Source organism: Dipodomys ordii, unplaced genomic scaffold, assembly GCF_000151885.1.
Source record: "Dipodomys ordii isolate 6190 unplaced genomic scaffold, Dord_2.0 Scaffold99, whole genome shotgun sequence".
Taxonomy (NCBI): domain Eukaryota; kingdom Metazoa; phylum Chordata; class Mammalia; order Rodentia; family Heteromyidae; genus Dipodomys; species Dipodomys ordii.
The window spans coordinates 7867450-7879564 of NW_012267315.1; the positions used below are offsets into that span (position 1 = coordinate 7867450).

Genomic DNA, 12115 nt, shown 5'->3' on the forward strand with positions numbered 1-12115 from the left:
CGCGCACCCGGCCACCCGCGCCCCGAGCCGGCGGGTCGTGGTGCTCCGGCTCCTGCTCGTGTCCTTGCCCCTAGACCGCAGCCAGGGTTCTTGGGCGCGTCCTATCCCCGAGGCGGACGCCTAGGTGTCCCCCGCTTGGCGCTGGGAACTGCCGAGGATCTAGCACAGTTACTTCCCTTGTGCGTAAAATCTGATTCGTGGCCAAAGCAGTCCAGGTCCGGGGAGAGAAAGGACACCCTCCGGAATGCAGCCCTCTAGCGCCATGGGGGTCTGCCAGTGGGCATCTTGGCACACAGTGGGCCTCATGCGACTGCAGCTATTTCCAGTGCCGACACTGAGCGCCCGTTAGACGCGAGGCGTGGGGGGGGCACTGACAATTCTTTAGTGAATGAAATTGATGGGTTACAGTGGTTGGTTCACCTGCACATTTAGCACTCCTGACCCTGCTAGTGTCCAGGGTCGCGCCTCAGCTCTCCATCAAGAGTACTAGAATTGTAGGTAACGCCTTATCTGGATGCCAATCTGTGCTTTCTTAGGTAGAACTTCCTTGATCACCTGCCCGGATTATCTGCTAACTCCCCCCCACCCATTAAGAAATCTCGTTCTGTTGACTCCGCCAGTTAGAGGTAGCGCTGGCGTTTTATTAGGCACATAATCTCGGTTCCTAGCCTCTTGACTGAGTTAGAGAGCCACCTCGTATCAAGTGCTCCAGGCTACTAGGGAGCTCCGGAACATCCTATCACCTCGGCTGAGGAGGTGCTAGGGTAGGAGGACGTAGGCCTTGGCTTAAAGTGGCGAAAGTCCCCGCCGTTACTTTCCGGAAGGGAGGCTATTCCTCCCTAAAGCACTTGGCTAGCAGGGGGGGAGAGGAAGACGGTGGGGCGGGAGGGAGGGAAGGGCTTGCCTCCAGGGGCGGGCTGGGTTGTATTTGGTTATGAATTGAGATTTAAGACTGGAGCTGGATTCCGCTGGGGAGACTTCTTTAAAGGCTTTGCTAAATAGTGCTAAATTCAAAGCCAGGTGGCGCCAGGCAATTCTGGGCTAGGTGGAGTTAAGTGGGAGGGTACAGTTTGCCCCAGGCTGGTAGATGGCCCTTGGGAAAATTCTGGGGTAGTGTCCCACTTGCATATTTATCACCAGATTAGAAAGACAATTGTGATGTTGTTTGGGGAGCTGCAGAAGCCCGTTACTCCGTCTGGCTCCTCTTCCTCCCCCCAACCTCTCCCCTAGTCCACAACCCTCCCCCCCATCCCTCTAGAGAGAGATTGGAACAATCCCTTCACCAACATTTTGGGAGATCTCTTTCCTGTCCCAGGAAACAGCGAGCACCATTGGAACCTTGGATTAAAAGGAATAAATAAACCTGTGTGCTGGGGTGGGGGTGGGGAAGGGAGAGGATTTGGTATTGCTTGCTTTTGGACCCTTAGCAAGCAGCCTTCATTCCCTTCTTTCCCAGGAAGCTTTTATTTACTGACCCCATTCAGGTTCCCATGTCCCCCAAATGGAGACATCTTAGTACCAATATACTCCAAACCTTAGCTGCGGTGTTGGCCGGTTTTCAAACGGCCATTTTCAAATAATTAATCTTAACACATGGCTTAACCCTGAACTTCTTTACAAGGCATGTTGAACTCATAGAATTTCTCCAAGAAAAGTTAGTTATTTTTGTTGGTTGGTTGGTTGGTTTTGATGCTAGTTCTTTTTTGGTGGTTAATTGAAGATAAGCATTTTCCTGATTTGTGTGTTCTAGATGGCTTTAAACCACTATCCTTGGATCTCAGACTTCTGAGTAGGTAATATTACAGGCATGAGACATTGGTGCCCAGCAAGAATTAGTTTCTTAACATTATATTAGAAAAACCACCAACTCCGAGTTGTGAGCCTTCTAACTATCCTTCTAGCCTTATTCTTTGCTTTAATAACTCAAAGACTGGGCAGTGGACTCTTAGGACCAGAAAGGAAAGACAGATTTGAGACGTGTGTGTCCTGCAGAGAGAGAGAAACCATCTATGTATGGGGTGCCTACTGTGTGCAAGGCAGCAGCGTGATTAAAAAAAAAAAGGGGGCTGGGAAGGTGGCTCAGTGGTAGAGCACTTTGCAATGCATGAGGCCCTGGGTTTGATTCCCCAGCACCACATAAGCAAAAAGAAAAAAGCCGGAAGTGGCGCTGTGGCTCAAGTGGTAGAGAGCTAGCCTTGAGCTGAAGAGCTGAGGGACAGCGCCCAGGCCCAGAGTTCAGGCCCCACGACCGGACCCCAAAAAAAAAAAAAAAAAGAGCCTTCTATTCTGGTGTTTCTTCCAGAGTCCTCTAACCAGTAGTAGTTAAGCATCTAAACTCTGGGTTTCTCAGTTTGAGCTGTGACCTTGAGCAAATCATTCACCCTCTGGGCCTCTTATCTGTAAAATGGAGATAATAATGGTTTTACTTTGTAGATAAGTAGAGGATAAATGAGTTGGGGGAAATTTTTTTTTTTTGGGTCCGGTCATGGGGCCTGAACTATGGGCCTGGGTGCTGTCCTTCAGCTCTTCAGCTCAACGCTAGTGCTCTACCACTTGAGCCATAGCACCGCTTCCAGCTTTTTTCTTTTTGCTTATGTGGTGCTGAGGAATCAAACCCAGGGCCTCATGCATGCAAGGTAAGCACTTTACCACTGAGTCACCTTCCCAGCCCTGGAAAAAAAATTTTTTAATTGAAAAAATGAGTTAATGGGGGGCTGGGAAGGTGGCTTAGTGGTAGAGCGCTTGCCTTGCATGTCTGAGGCCCTGGGTTCAATTCCTCAGCACCACACAAGAAAAAAGCCAGAAGTGGCGCTGTGGCTCAAGTGGTAGAGTGCTAGCCTTGAGCCGAAGAGCTGAGGGACAGTGCCCAGGCCCAGAGTTCAGGCCCCACAACTGGACCTAAAAAAAAAAAAGCACTCAAAGAAAAAATGAGTTAATGGTAGGACATGGTATGTGCCCCTTAACTAGATATTATTTATGTGAATGAGGAGATGCAAATAATGCTAATACTATTATAGGAGACAGAGTACCAAACCAGAAGATTTTTTTTTTTTTTTTTGCCAGACCTGGGTTGAACTCAGGGTCTGGGCACTGTCCCTGAGCTACTTTTGCTCAAGGCTAGCACTCTACAACTTAAGCCACAGTGCCACTTCCGGCTTTTTCTGTTTATGTGGTACTGAGGAATCAAACTCAGGGCTTCATGCATGGTAGACAAGCACTTTACATCTGAGCCATACTCCCAGCATGCAGAAAATTTCTTGATATGAATTTGCAAGCTGTGGAAGTGGGGTGAGTATGGACAGGCTTTCGAGTGGTGTGAGCTGAGTCCTACAGTTAGAGGAAGGATTGGAGCCAGAGTCTTTTTTTTTTAGTTTTTGGTCAGTCATGGGGCTTGAACTCTGGGCCTGGGCACTGTCCCTCAGCTGTTCAGCTCAAAGCTAGCACTCTACCACTTGAGCCACAGCACTACTTCCAGTTTTCTGGAGGTTTCTTGGAGATAAGAGTTTCATGGCTTTTCTTGTCTGGGCTGGCTTTGAACCTGGATCCTCAGATCTCAGCCTCCTGAGTAGCTAGGATTACAGGCGTGAGCCACTGGTGCTCGGCCAGGCCAGAGTTGGAGGACAAGGTGATGTGGTCAAGGGGCCAAGCCGAGAAATGCAAGTGCTCTTACATAGGCAGAAGAACAGCTCTGGAAGGTTTTTAAGATGAGGACCATCTTACCGGTTGTGATCATAGATAAGTTATCTCCTCAAAACCTCAGTTCACTGACCTATAAAATGGGGCCATAATTGAATCAGTCTCAGGGGAGTTGTGTAGCTTAAGCAAGATAATGGATGCAAAATGTGCCTTCTTCAGAAGTTGTCAGGCAGGAAGTCAGCTGACAGTTACTTACAGCGTTTTTGTAATGTCCAACATTGTGCTGCCTACATACAGTAGGGACCTGGGATTGGCCCAGCTGATTGTGTTGATGTGGGGACTGGATCTGGAAAGAATCCCAGCCTAGCTGCCTCTTGATTGTGGGCCTGGGGGCAGGTTGTGAAATTCTCTTTACCTCATAGTTACCTATGAGATACCTACAAGGGTTCTATAATTTCAGAACAGGTAGTGGTAGGGTGACAACCCCACACATCCATCTTAGATACAGGTGGGTCCTGGGATATACCCATCACCTTTATCCTTTAAAGTCTTATCAAAACAAAGTTTGGAGTTAACCTGACTGATACCATTCATTCCTGAGTCAGTGTGGCTGGTAGGACCCTGGTACTGGTAGGGACTGCAAGTGAATATATCCTCTTTCCTCATCCTGTTCTGCCTTTCTTTGCTTCTCCCATGGTTTGTTCTCAGCCTTTATCCTTCAGTGAAGACAGATGTGTGAACTTTTCTCACCCAACAGTCCCCTCCTTTTTTTTTCTCCTGGTACTGGGGCTTAAATTCAGGGCTTTATGCTATTGCTTAGATTTTTTGTTTTTGTTTTTTGTCAGTCATGGGGGCTTGGGTGCTATCCCTGAGCTCTTCAGCTCAAGGCTAGCACTCTACTACCTGAGCCACAGCACCACTTCTGGTTTTCTAGTGGTTTATTGGAGTTAAGAGTCTCACGGACTTTACTGCCAGCGCTGGCTTTGAACCATGATCCTCAGATCTCAGCCTCCTGAGTAGCTAGAATTACAAGTGTAAGTCTTTGGCACCCCTGGCTTCCCTATCACTTTTAACTATGGAGAATTTCAAAGGCAAGAGTAGTATGCTATATGTCTATCACCCATAGCTAGGCCTGCCCACACCTTTTTCACTCTCTCCCCCATGTGACTTTGAGGCCCATCTTAGATAGACCTCATACTGAAGTTATGTATCTCATAACCACAGACCACTATACATCTGTGGTCCCAGAAGATTACAGTGCTTGTTGACTTCTTAAATCTATGATGTTTGCACAACTGCCTAATGGGGCATTTCTCAGAATGCTTTTGTCATTAGGCAATGGCTAACTGTATGTCAATTACAAGTAGATCAGAATGTGCCTCTGAAGACTGTAAGATCCAGTCACACCTGTACAAACTACAGCTATTACGTTCTCCTTGTTAAATGTTTTGTGAATTCCTACTCCTTCCTCCTCTCCAGTTTGCTTAATTAAGTTTGCACATCAGTCTCTCTCTCTTTCTCTTTTTTTTTTTTGGTGGAACTGAGGATCAGACTTTGGGTCTCCTTGCTACCCAAGCACTTTAACACTTGAGCCACCCCATCCCCTCCCCCCCAATAAAGTATCTGCCCTAAGTCTGAAAGAAACATTTATTTATTATTTTTGCCAGTCCTGGGCCTTGAACTTAGGGCCTGGGCATTGCCCCTGAGCTTCTTTTTGCTTAAGGCTAGCACTCTAACTCTGGAGCCACAGCACCACTTCCGGCCTTTCCTGTTTATGTGGTACTGAGGACTCGAACTTAGGGCTTCATGCATGCTAGGCAAGCACTCTACCACTAAGCCACATTCCCAGCCTGCCACTTGGTGTTTTTACTCTACCACTTGAGCCACACCTTCACTTCTGGCTCTTTGCAGGTTAACTGGAACTAGCGACTTACAGACTCTTCTGCCCAAGCTAGCTTCAAACTTCATTCCTCAGATCTGAGCTTTCTGAGTAATTAGTGAAAGGATCAATGAAAGGATCTATCAGATTCATGCCAGGGGACCAAGCAGAGGCAATCGGGCACAGGAGAAAGATTATTACATGGTTTATTAGAGGAGCCATATTTGCCCCAAGAGAGTGCGTGGCCTCCACTATCTAGGTAGCAGCGGGGACTGGGGTATAGGAAGTGAGGTGGATGGGAGTTCAGGTGGGTCTGGCTGGAGAGAGGGAGGGGCCAGCAGGTCTGGGTGGAGCTGAGGACATAATGCTTAACAGTTAGGATTGTGGGAGGGAGCCACCAGCATCTAATGCTTTCCTCCTCCTCCTCCTCCTCCTCCTCCTCCTCCTCCTCCTCCTTCTTTTCTTCCTTCTCCTCCTCTTCCTCCTTTTTTTTTTTTTTGCCAGTCCTGGGGCTTGAATTCAGGGCCTGGGAATTGTCCCTGGGCTTCTTTTGCTCAAAACTAGCAATCTACCACTTGAGCCACAGAGCTACTTCAGGCTCTTTCTGTTTATGTGGTGCTAAGGAATTGAACCCAGGGCTTCATGTAAGCAAGGCAAGCACTCTACCACTAAGCCACATTCCCAGCTTCTGCCTTTCTTTTAGAAGTTTGACAGGTGATGGGGCTGGGAAGGTGGGCTCAGTGGTAGAGCACTTGCCTTGCATTCCTGAGGCCCTGGGTTCGATTCCTCAGCACCACATAAGCAAAAAAGAAAAAAGCCAGAAGTGGCACTGTGGCTCAAGTGGTAGAGCGCTAGCCTTGAGCTGAAGAGCTGAGGGACAGTGCCCAGGCCCAGAGTTCAGGCCCCACGACCGGACCCCCCCCCCCCAAAAAAAAAGAAGTTTGACAGGTGAACTTGGAAGTTGGTCACAGAGCAGCTGAGATCCCTGCTGGTCTAGATGCTCCTGACATTTTCAGCTGCCTAGATACCATGATTCTTTTATTTTGTTTTGTCTTTGTGTTTGCTGCAGAAGCCTGTGTATCAGAGAACTTTGGGGGGAATTTTGCTTGTTTTTAAAAATGAAAGCTGAGTTTCTACAGAGAACAAGACAGCAGAAAAATGCCAAGCCTGGGCCTTGAGGAGTTACACATCACTCTTCATCTTTCCTGCCCTGAACTAATTTCCCAACAGATGTCCTCTACCACCCTTGTGGTGGTTACACCATTTCATTAATAAGCCTTTAGCAAAGTGTTAATTTTGAACTAAGGGTGAGCCTATTAAACTTTTTCAGAAGGTACTATGGTATAAATACTGCCTCTGGCATGTCTGGAGCAGTACCTATAATTAAATGCATTAATAATTCCTGCATCAAAACACATGAACATTGGCACCACATGGAATAAAGCCTGCATGTTGTTACATCAGTGTGGATCAGATTTCACTGTTCAGGGAAATGGGCAGATGCTTGTTGCTAGAAGTTATGAATTTTCAGAGTTACAGGTAAAGAACAGGACCTAGTGGCTCACATAAAAGGTCCATTCTCTTTTAGTTCCATCAGAGAGAGAAAGGTCCAAAAAGCGAATCGAGAAACAATAAGGTCTTTGCTAATTACCTTGTATTTAGGATCACAGAATTTTGGAGCCGACTTGACTGTAATAGTATTTCTTGAGTGCCAGGTTTTCTTCTTTAACTCTTTAATTTATATCCAAGAAGCAAATATCATTATCTACATTTTGGAGGTGATGAAATTCAGGCTTAGAGATGGCAAATAACTTGTTGACATCCTCAGATCCTAAGTGGTAGAGCAGGATGTACTGAATTGAAGAAGATGGAAAATAGGTTTTGCTCCTAGTTCCTTATACTGCAGGAGAGATCATATAGCACTATTAAATATTTTTATATGAGGGAAAATTGTCACATGGAGATACATGTTAAATACAATTTCATATCACACAAATCACCAGGATTAGGTTATTATTTAGTCTTCCCACAATCTGTGTGTGTGTGTGTGTGTGTGTGTAGTGCTGGGTTTAAACTCAAGTCTTGTATTTGCTAGGCTGATACTCTATTACTTAAACCACAACTCTAGCCCTTTTTGTTCTGGTTATTATTATTATTATTATTTTGTCAGTTGTGGGTCTTGAACTCTGGACCTGGGCACTATCCTTCAGCTCTTCAGCTCAAGGCAAGCACTCTACCCTTGAACCACAGCACCAATTCCAGTTTTAACTTTCCTGCCTGGACCTTGAACTGTGATACTAAGATATCAGCCTCCTGAATAGCTAGGATTATAGGCGTGAACCACTGGTGCCCGGTTTTTTTTTTTTTTTTTTTTGGGTCCGGTCATGGGCCTGAACTCTGGGCCTGGGTGCTGTCCCTCAGCTCTTCAGCTCAACGCTAGCGCTCTACCACTTGAGCCACAGTGCCACTTCTGGCTTTTTTTTTTTTTCTGCTTGTGTGGTGCTGAGGAATCGAACCTAGTTAGTGCCTCATGCATGCAAGGCAAGCGCTCTACCACTGAGCCACCATCCCAACCCCTGGTTATTTTTTATCTTACTTTTTGCCTAGGCTTACCTAGACCATGATTCTCCTATGTATATTTTCTACAGTAAATGTAAATTTACTGACATGGACATACCAACATGCCAAGCTAGCTTGTCCTCCCTCCCTCCTTTCCTCCTTTCTTCCCTCCCTCCTTTCCTCCTTTCCTCCCTTCCTCTCTGCCTGCCTGCCTGCCTGGCTTCCTTCCTTCCTTCTTCCTGTCATAAGACTTGAACTCACGGCCTAGATGCTATCCCTGAGCTTTTTTTTTTTTTTTTTCTCAAGGCTAACACTCTACCACTTTGAGCCACAGTGCCACTTCTGGTTTTCTGGTGGTTAACTAGAGATCTGAGTCTCACAATCTTTTCTTGCCTGGGCTGGCTTTGAACTACAATCCTCAGATCTTAGTCTCCTGAGTAGCTGGATTACAGGTGTGAGCTGCTAGTGCCCATCTCAAAGCTAGCCTTTTCTGTTGAGATGGACTTGCCTCCTGCTTATATGGGATGACAGACGTGTGCTACTTTGCTATTGATTGAGATGGTCTGGTGAACTTTCTGTCCATGCCAGCCTCAAACTGCAACCTTCCCTCTCTCCTCAGACCAAGTAGCTAGGATTATAGGTTTGAACTACCAGCACCTGGCTCCATGTTCATTTTATAATGAACATGACTAAGATACAACTTTGATCTGAGTTTTGGTTTAAGATGTGGTTTTGGTCTATTATTGTTGAGCTGAGTAAAAAAAAAAAAGTTATTGGTTAACTGGCTTGTAGAAGTTAAACATCATAAACTTAATAAAGATGTGTTATATGTGACCTGGAAAGGAAGAACGGGTCCTCTGGTTCGTGAGCCATCCTTATAGGAATCAGATGTGTATTTCCTGTGTCATGCAGGCTATACTGGGAAAGAAAGCCTAGAAATATTGCAGAATTGGCCTCTCTTCTTCCTTCCCCGTTTCTTCTGTCTCCTGGGAGTCAACTCTGTTACGCTCTCACTGAGCCCACCCCCAGCCTACCTTCACTTCTCAAGTACAAGAGAGCATAGATCTGCTTAAAAGTCTGTACTGAGACCTTCTGATCAGGGCTAGCATCCTAACAACCCCTGGGGGGGGGGCATGGGGACACTATAGTCTGATGGAAGAGGTGTGGTTTGTGTGTGAACAGTTACAGGTGGCTTTTGTGTGTGTGTCGTTTGTAGGGTCTGAACTCTGGGCCCAGGCGCTGTCCCTCAGCTCTTCAGCTTGAGGCTAGCGCTCTACCACTTGAGCCATAGGCCACTTCTGGCTTTTTCTGCTTATGTGGTGCTAAGAAATTGAATCCCCGGGCCTCATGCATGCAAGGCAAGCACTCTACCACCGAGCCACCTTCCCAGCCCCTACAGGTGGCTTTATTTGGAGAAAATTTGGGCCTTAGGGGAAGCAATGGCCTGGGTGGGTGGATGGAGGAGGGTATTTGAGGCTAGGAGAGTGTGGAGCTTGGAAAGTATTGGCTTCTTATGCTAATGATATTTATTTGGAAAGTAAGTTTTTAGCTTCCAGCCTTTTTTTTTTCCCCTTTGGAGATAAGAATCTCCCTTTGGGGCTGGGAATGTGGCTTAGTGGCTAGCTAACATGCATGAAGCTCTGGCTGCTGGCTTTGAACCTCAATCCTCACATCACCTCAGCCTCCTAAATAGCAAGGATTAGAGGCACAAACCACAGGCACCCGGCTAAAATGGGGTCTGGATAACTTGGGTTGGCCTCAAACTGTGGATCCTCCTTTTTTTCCCCTCTTCAATAGGTGGAATTATAAGTGTGAGCCATTGTTTGGGGTTTTGTTTTGTTTTGTTTGTTTAATGTTTTCGTTGTTTCTGTGTTCTGTGGTGGTAAGGGTGGAGCCCAGAGCCTTGAGCATGCTAAACAAGCATTGTACCCCTGAACTACATCCCCAGCCACAGAAAGAATTCTGGCAGAGCAGTTTGTCTAGTCATTTTAGATCTTTGAAATAGTCTCACTATATAGCCTAGGATCTTCCTGCCTCAGGCTCCTAAATTCTGAGATTATAGGCACGTACCCCTACACCTGGTTCAGATCCATCTTCCAAAGAATCTGATTTGATATTTAAAATGTTAGATTACTGTGCACCCGTGGCTCACACCTGGAATCCTAGCTACTCAGGAGGCTGAGATCTGAGGATCGCGGTTCAAAGCCAGCCTGGGCAGGAACGGCTGCGAAATTCTTATCTCCAATTAACTACCAGAAAATTGGAAGTGGCGCTGTGGCTCAAGTGGTAGAGGGCTAGCCTTGAACTGAAGAGCTGAGAGACAGTGCTCAGGCCCAGAGTTCAAGCCCCATGACTGACAAAAGAAAGAAAGAAGGAAAGAAAGGAAGGAAGGAAAGAAGGAAGGAAGGAAGAGTTATATGGCTCTGTCTTCTTACACCTTGTGTGAGCAGCTAGAAATCAGAGCAGGCCATAAATAGCAGAAACACCTGCCCTAGTGTTTCCTAACCTTTTCCCAATGCCAATAGGGAGGGCCCAGAAGTCATAACCAGGGGGCTGGGAAGGTGGCTCAGTGGTAGAGCACTTGCCTTGCATGCCTGAGGCCCTGGGTTCGATTCCTCAGCACCACATAAGCAAAAAGAAAAAAGCCGGAAGTGGCATTGTGGCTCAAGTGGTAGAGCTCTAGCCTTGAGCTGAAGAGCTGAGGGACAGCGCCCAGGCCCAGAGTTCAGACCCCACAACCGGAACCCCCCCCCAAAAAAAAACAAAAAACGAAGTCATAACCAGGCCAAACCTAGAGACATAGGAAAGCGGGTCTCCAAGTCAGTCTCCTGGAACCTCACTGTTCTTTTCTGCTTCCAGTTCACTACAGGCACTTGTGGGGACTCGGTGATTCACAGCTGTGAACTGTGTGGCAAGAACTTCCGCTTACAGCGCATGCTCAACCGGCACCTCAAATGCCACAACCAGGTGAAGAGGCACTTGTGCACCTTCTGCGGCAAGGGCTTCAATGACACCTTTGACCTGAAGAGGCATGTCCGCACCCACACAGGTGAGCCCGAGCTGTGTGCTTTGCTCTTGGGATTGTGTTTCCTGGTCAAGAGCTCCTTGCTTCCATTCCTCCTTGGTGGGGTTTCTTTCCTTGCTTGGAGCAAGATCACATTTCTGGAGGGGTAAAAAATAAAAAACAAATCACAGAAATGGGCACCTGGGGCCAGCTCATCTGCATCCATGTTCTTCTGGGCCAGCAAGCCCCCTGTCATAGCCTGTGTTAATCTCTTGAAAATAAGGATAAAGAGAAGAAGCTCCTCTTTTTTCTCCTTCTCCCCCTCCACTTTCTCTTCCTCCTCCTCCTCCTCCTTCTTCTCTTTTTCTTCTTCCTCCTCTTTCTCCTCCTCCTCCTTCTCTTTCTCCTCCTCCTCTTCCTCCTCCTCCTCCTCCTTTGCCTTTTTCTTTCTTCTGCCATCCCTTACTACTTGAGCCACAGATCCACTTACATCTTTTGCTGGTTAATTGGAGTTAAGAGTCTCATGACTTTCCTTATGTGGTGCTTATGTGGTGCTGAGGAATCGAACTCAGGGCCTCGGGCATGCAAGGCAAGCACTCTACCACTGAGCCACCTTCCCAGCCCAGTAGCTAAGATTATATAGACATGAACCATTAGCTCCCAGCTGATGATAGGTTTCAGAGCTCAACTCAAATCACAAGCAAGCCGGCAACATTGGGAGAATTCTACCATAAAGCAGTACCCTAGGCCCAGCTGTCCAATGTGCTCTGCGGTACATTTTATGCTTCTTATGAAGTCAGCTTATTTCAGTACAAATAGGCTCAGAATATTCCTCACCTGACCCTCCTGCTGGAGCATGTTTCATTCTTTTTGCCTTACTCAGTTTCCCAACTTTGTCCCCTGTCCCGTTCCCCCCCAACCCGTGTCCTCCTCCCTCTCACATCCTGAGATACAACCCAGGGCCTCAAGTATGAGGCACCCTTAGCCCGCCCCTTCCTTCCTTCCTTCCTTCCTTCCTTCCTTCCTTCCTTCCTTCC

General features: G+C 47.0%; 1 protein-coding gene across 1 annotated transcript in view; it reads left to right on the plus strand.

The window, feature by feature from the left end:
* Ovol2 (ovo-like zinc finger 2) overlaps positions 1-12115 on the plus strand; it is a 31958-nt gene that overhangs the window by 1245 nt on the left and 18598 nt on the right. Inside the window, exon 3 of the mRNA XM_013027066.1 lies at positions 10934-11123. Coding sequence (XP_012882520.1) covers positions 10934-11123 — 190 coding nt within the window. The remainder of the gene's footprint in view (positions 1-10933; positions 11124-12115) is intronic.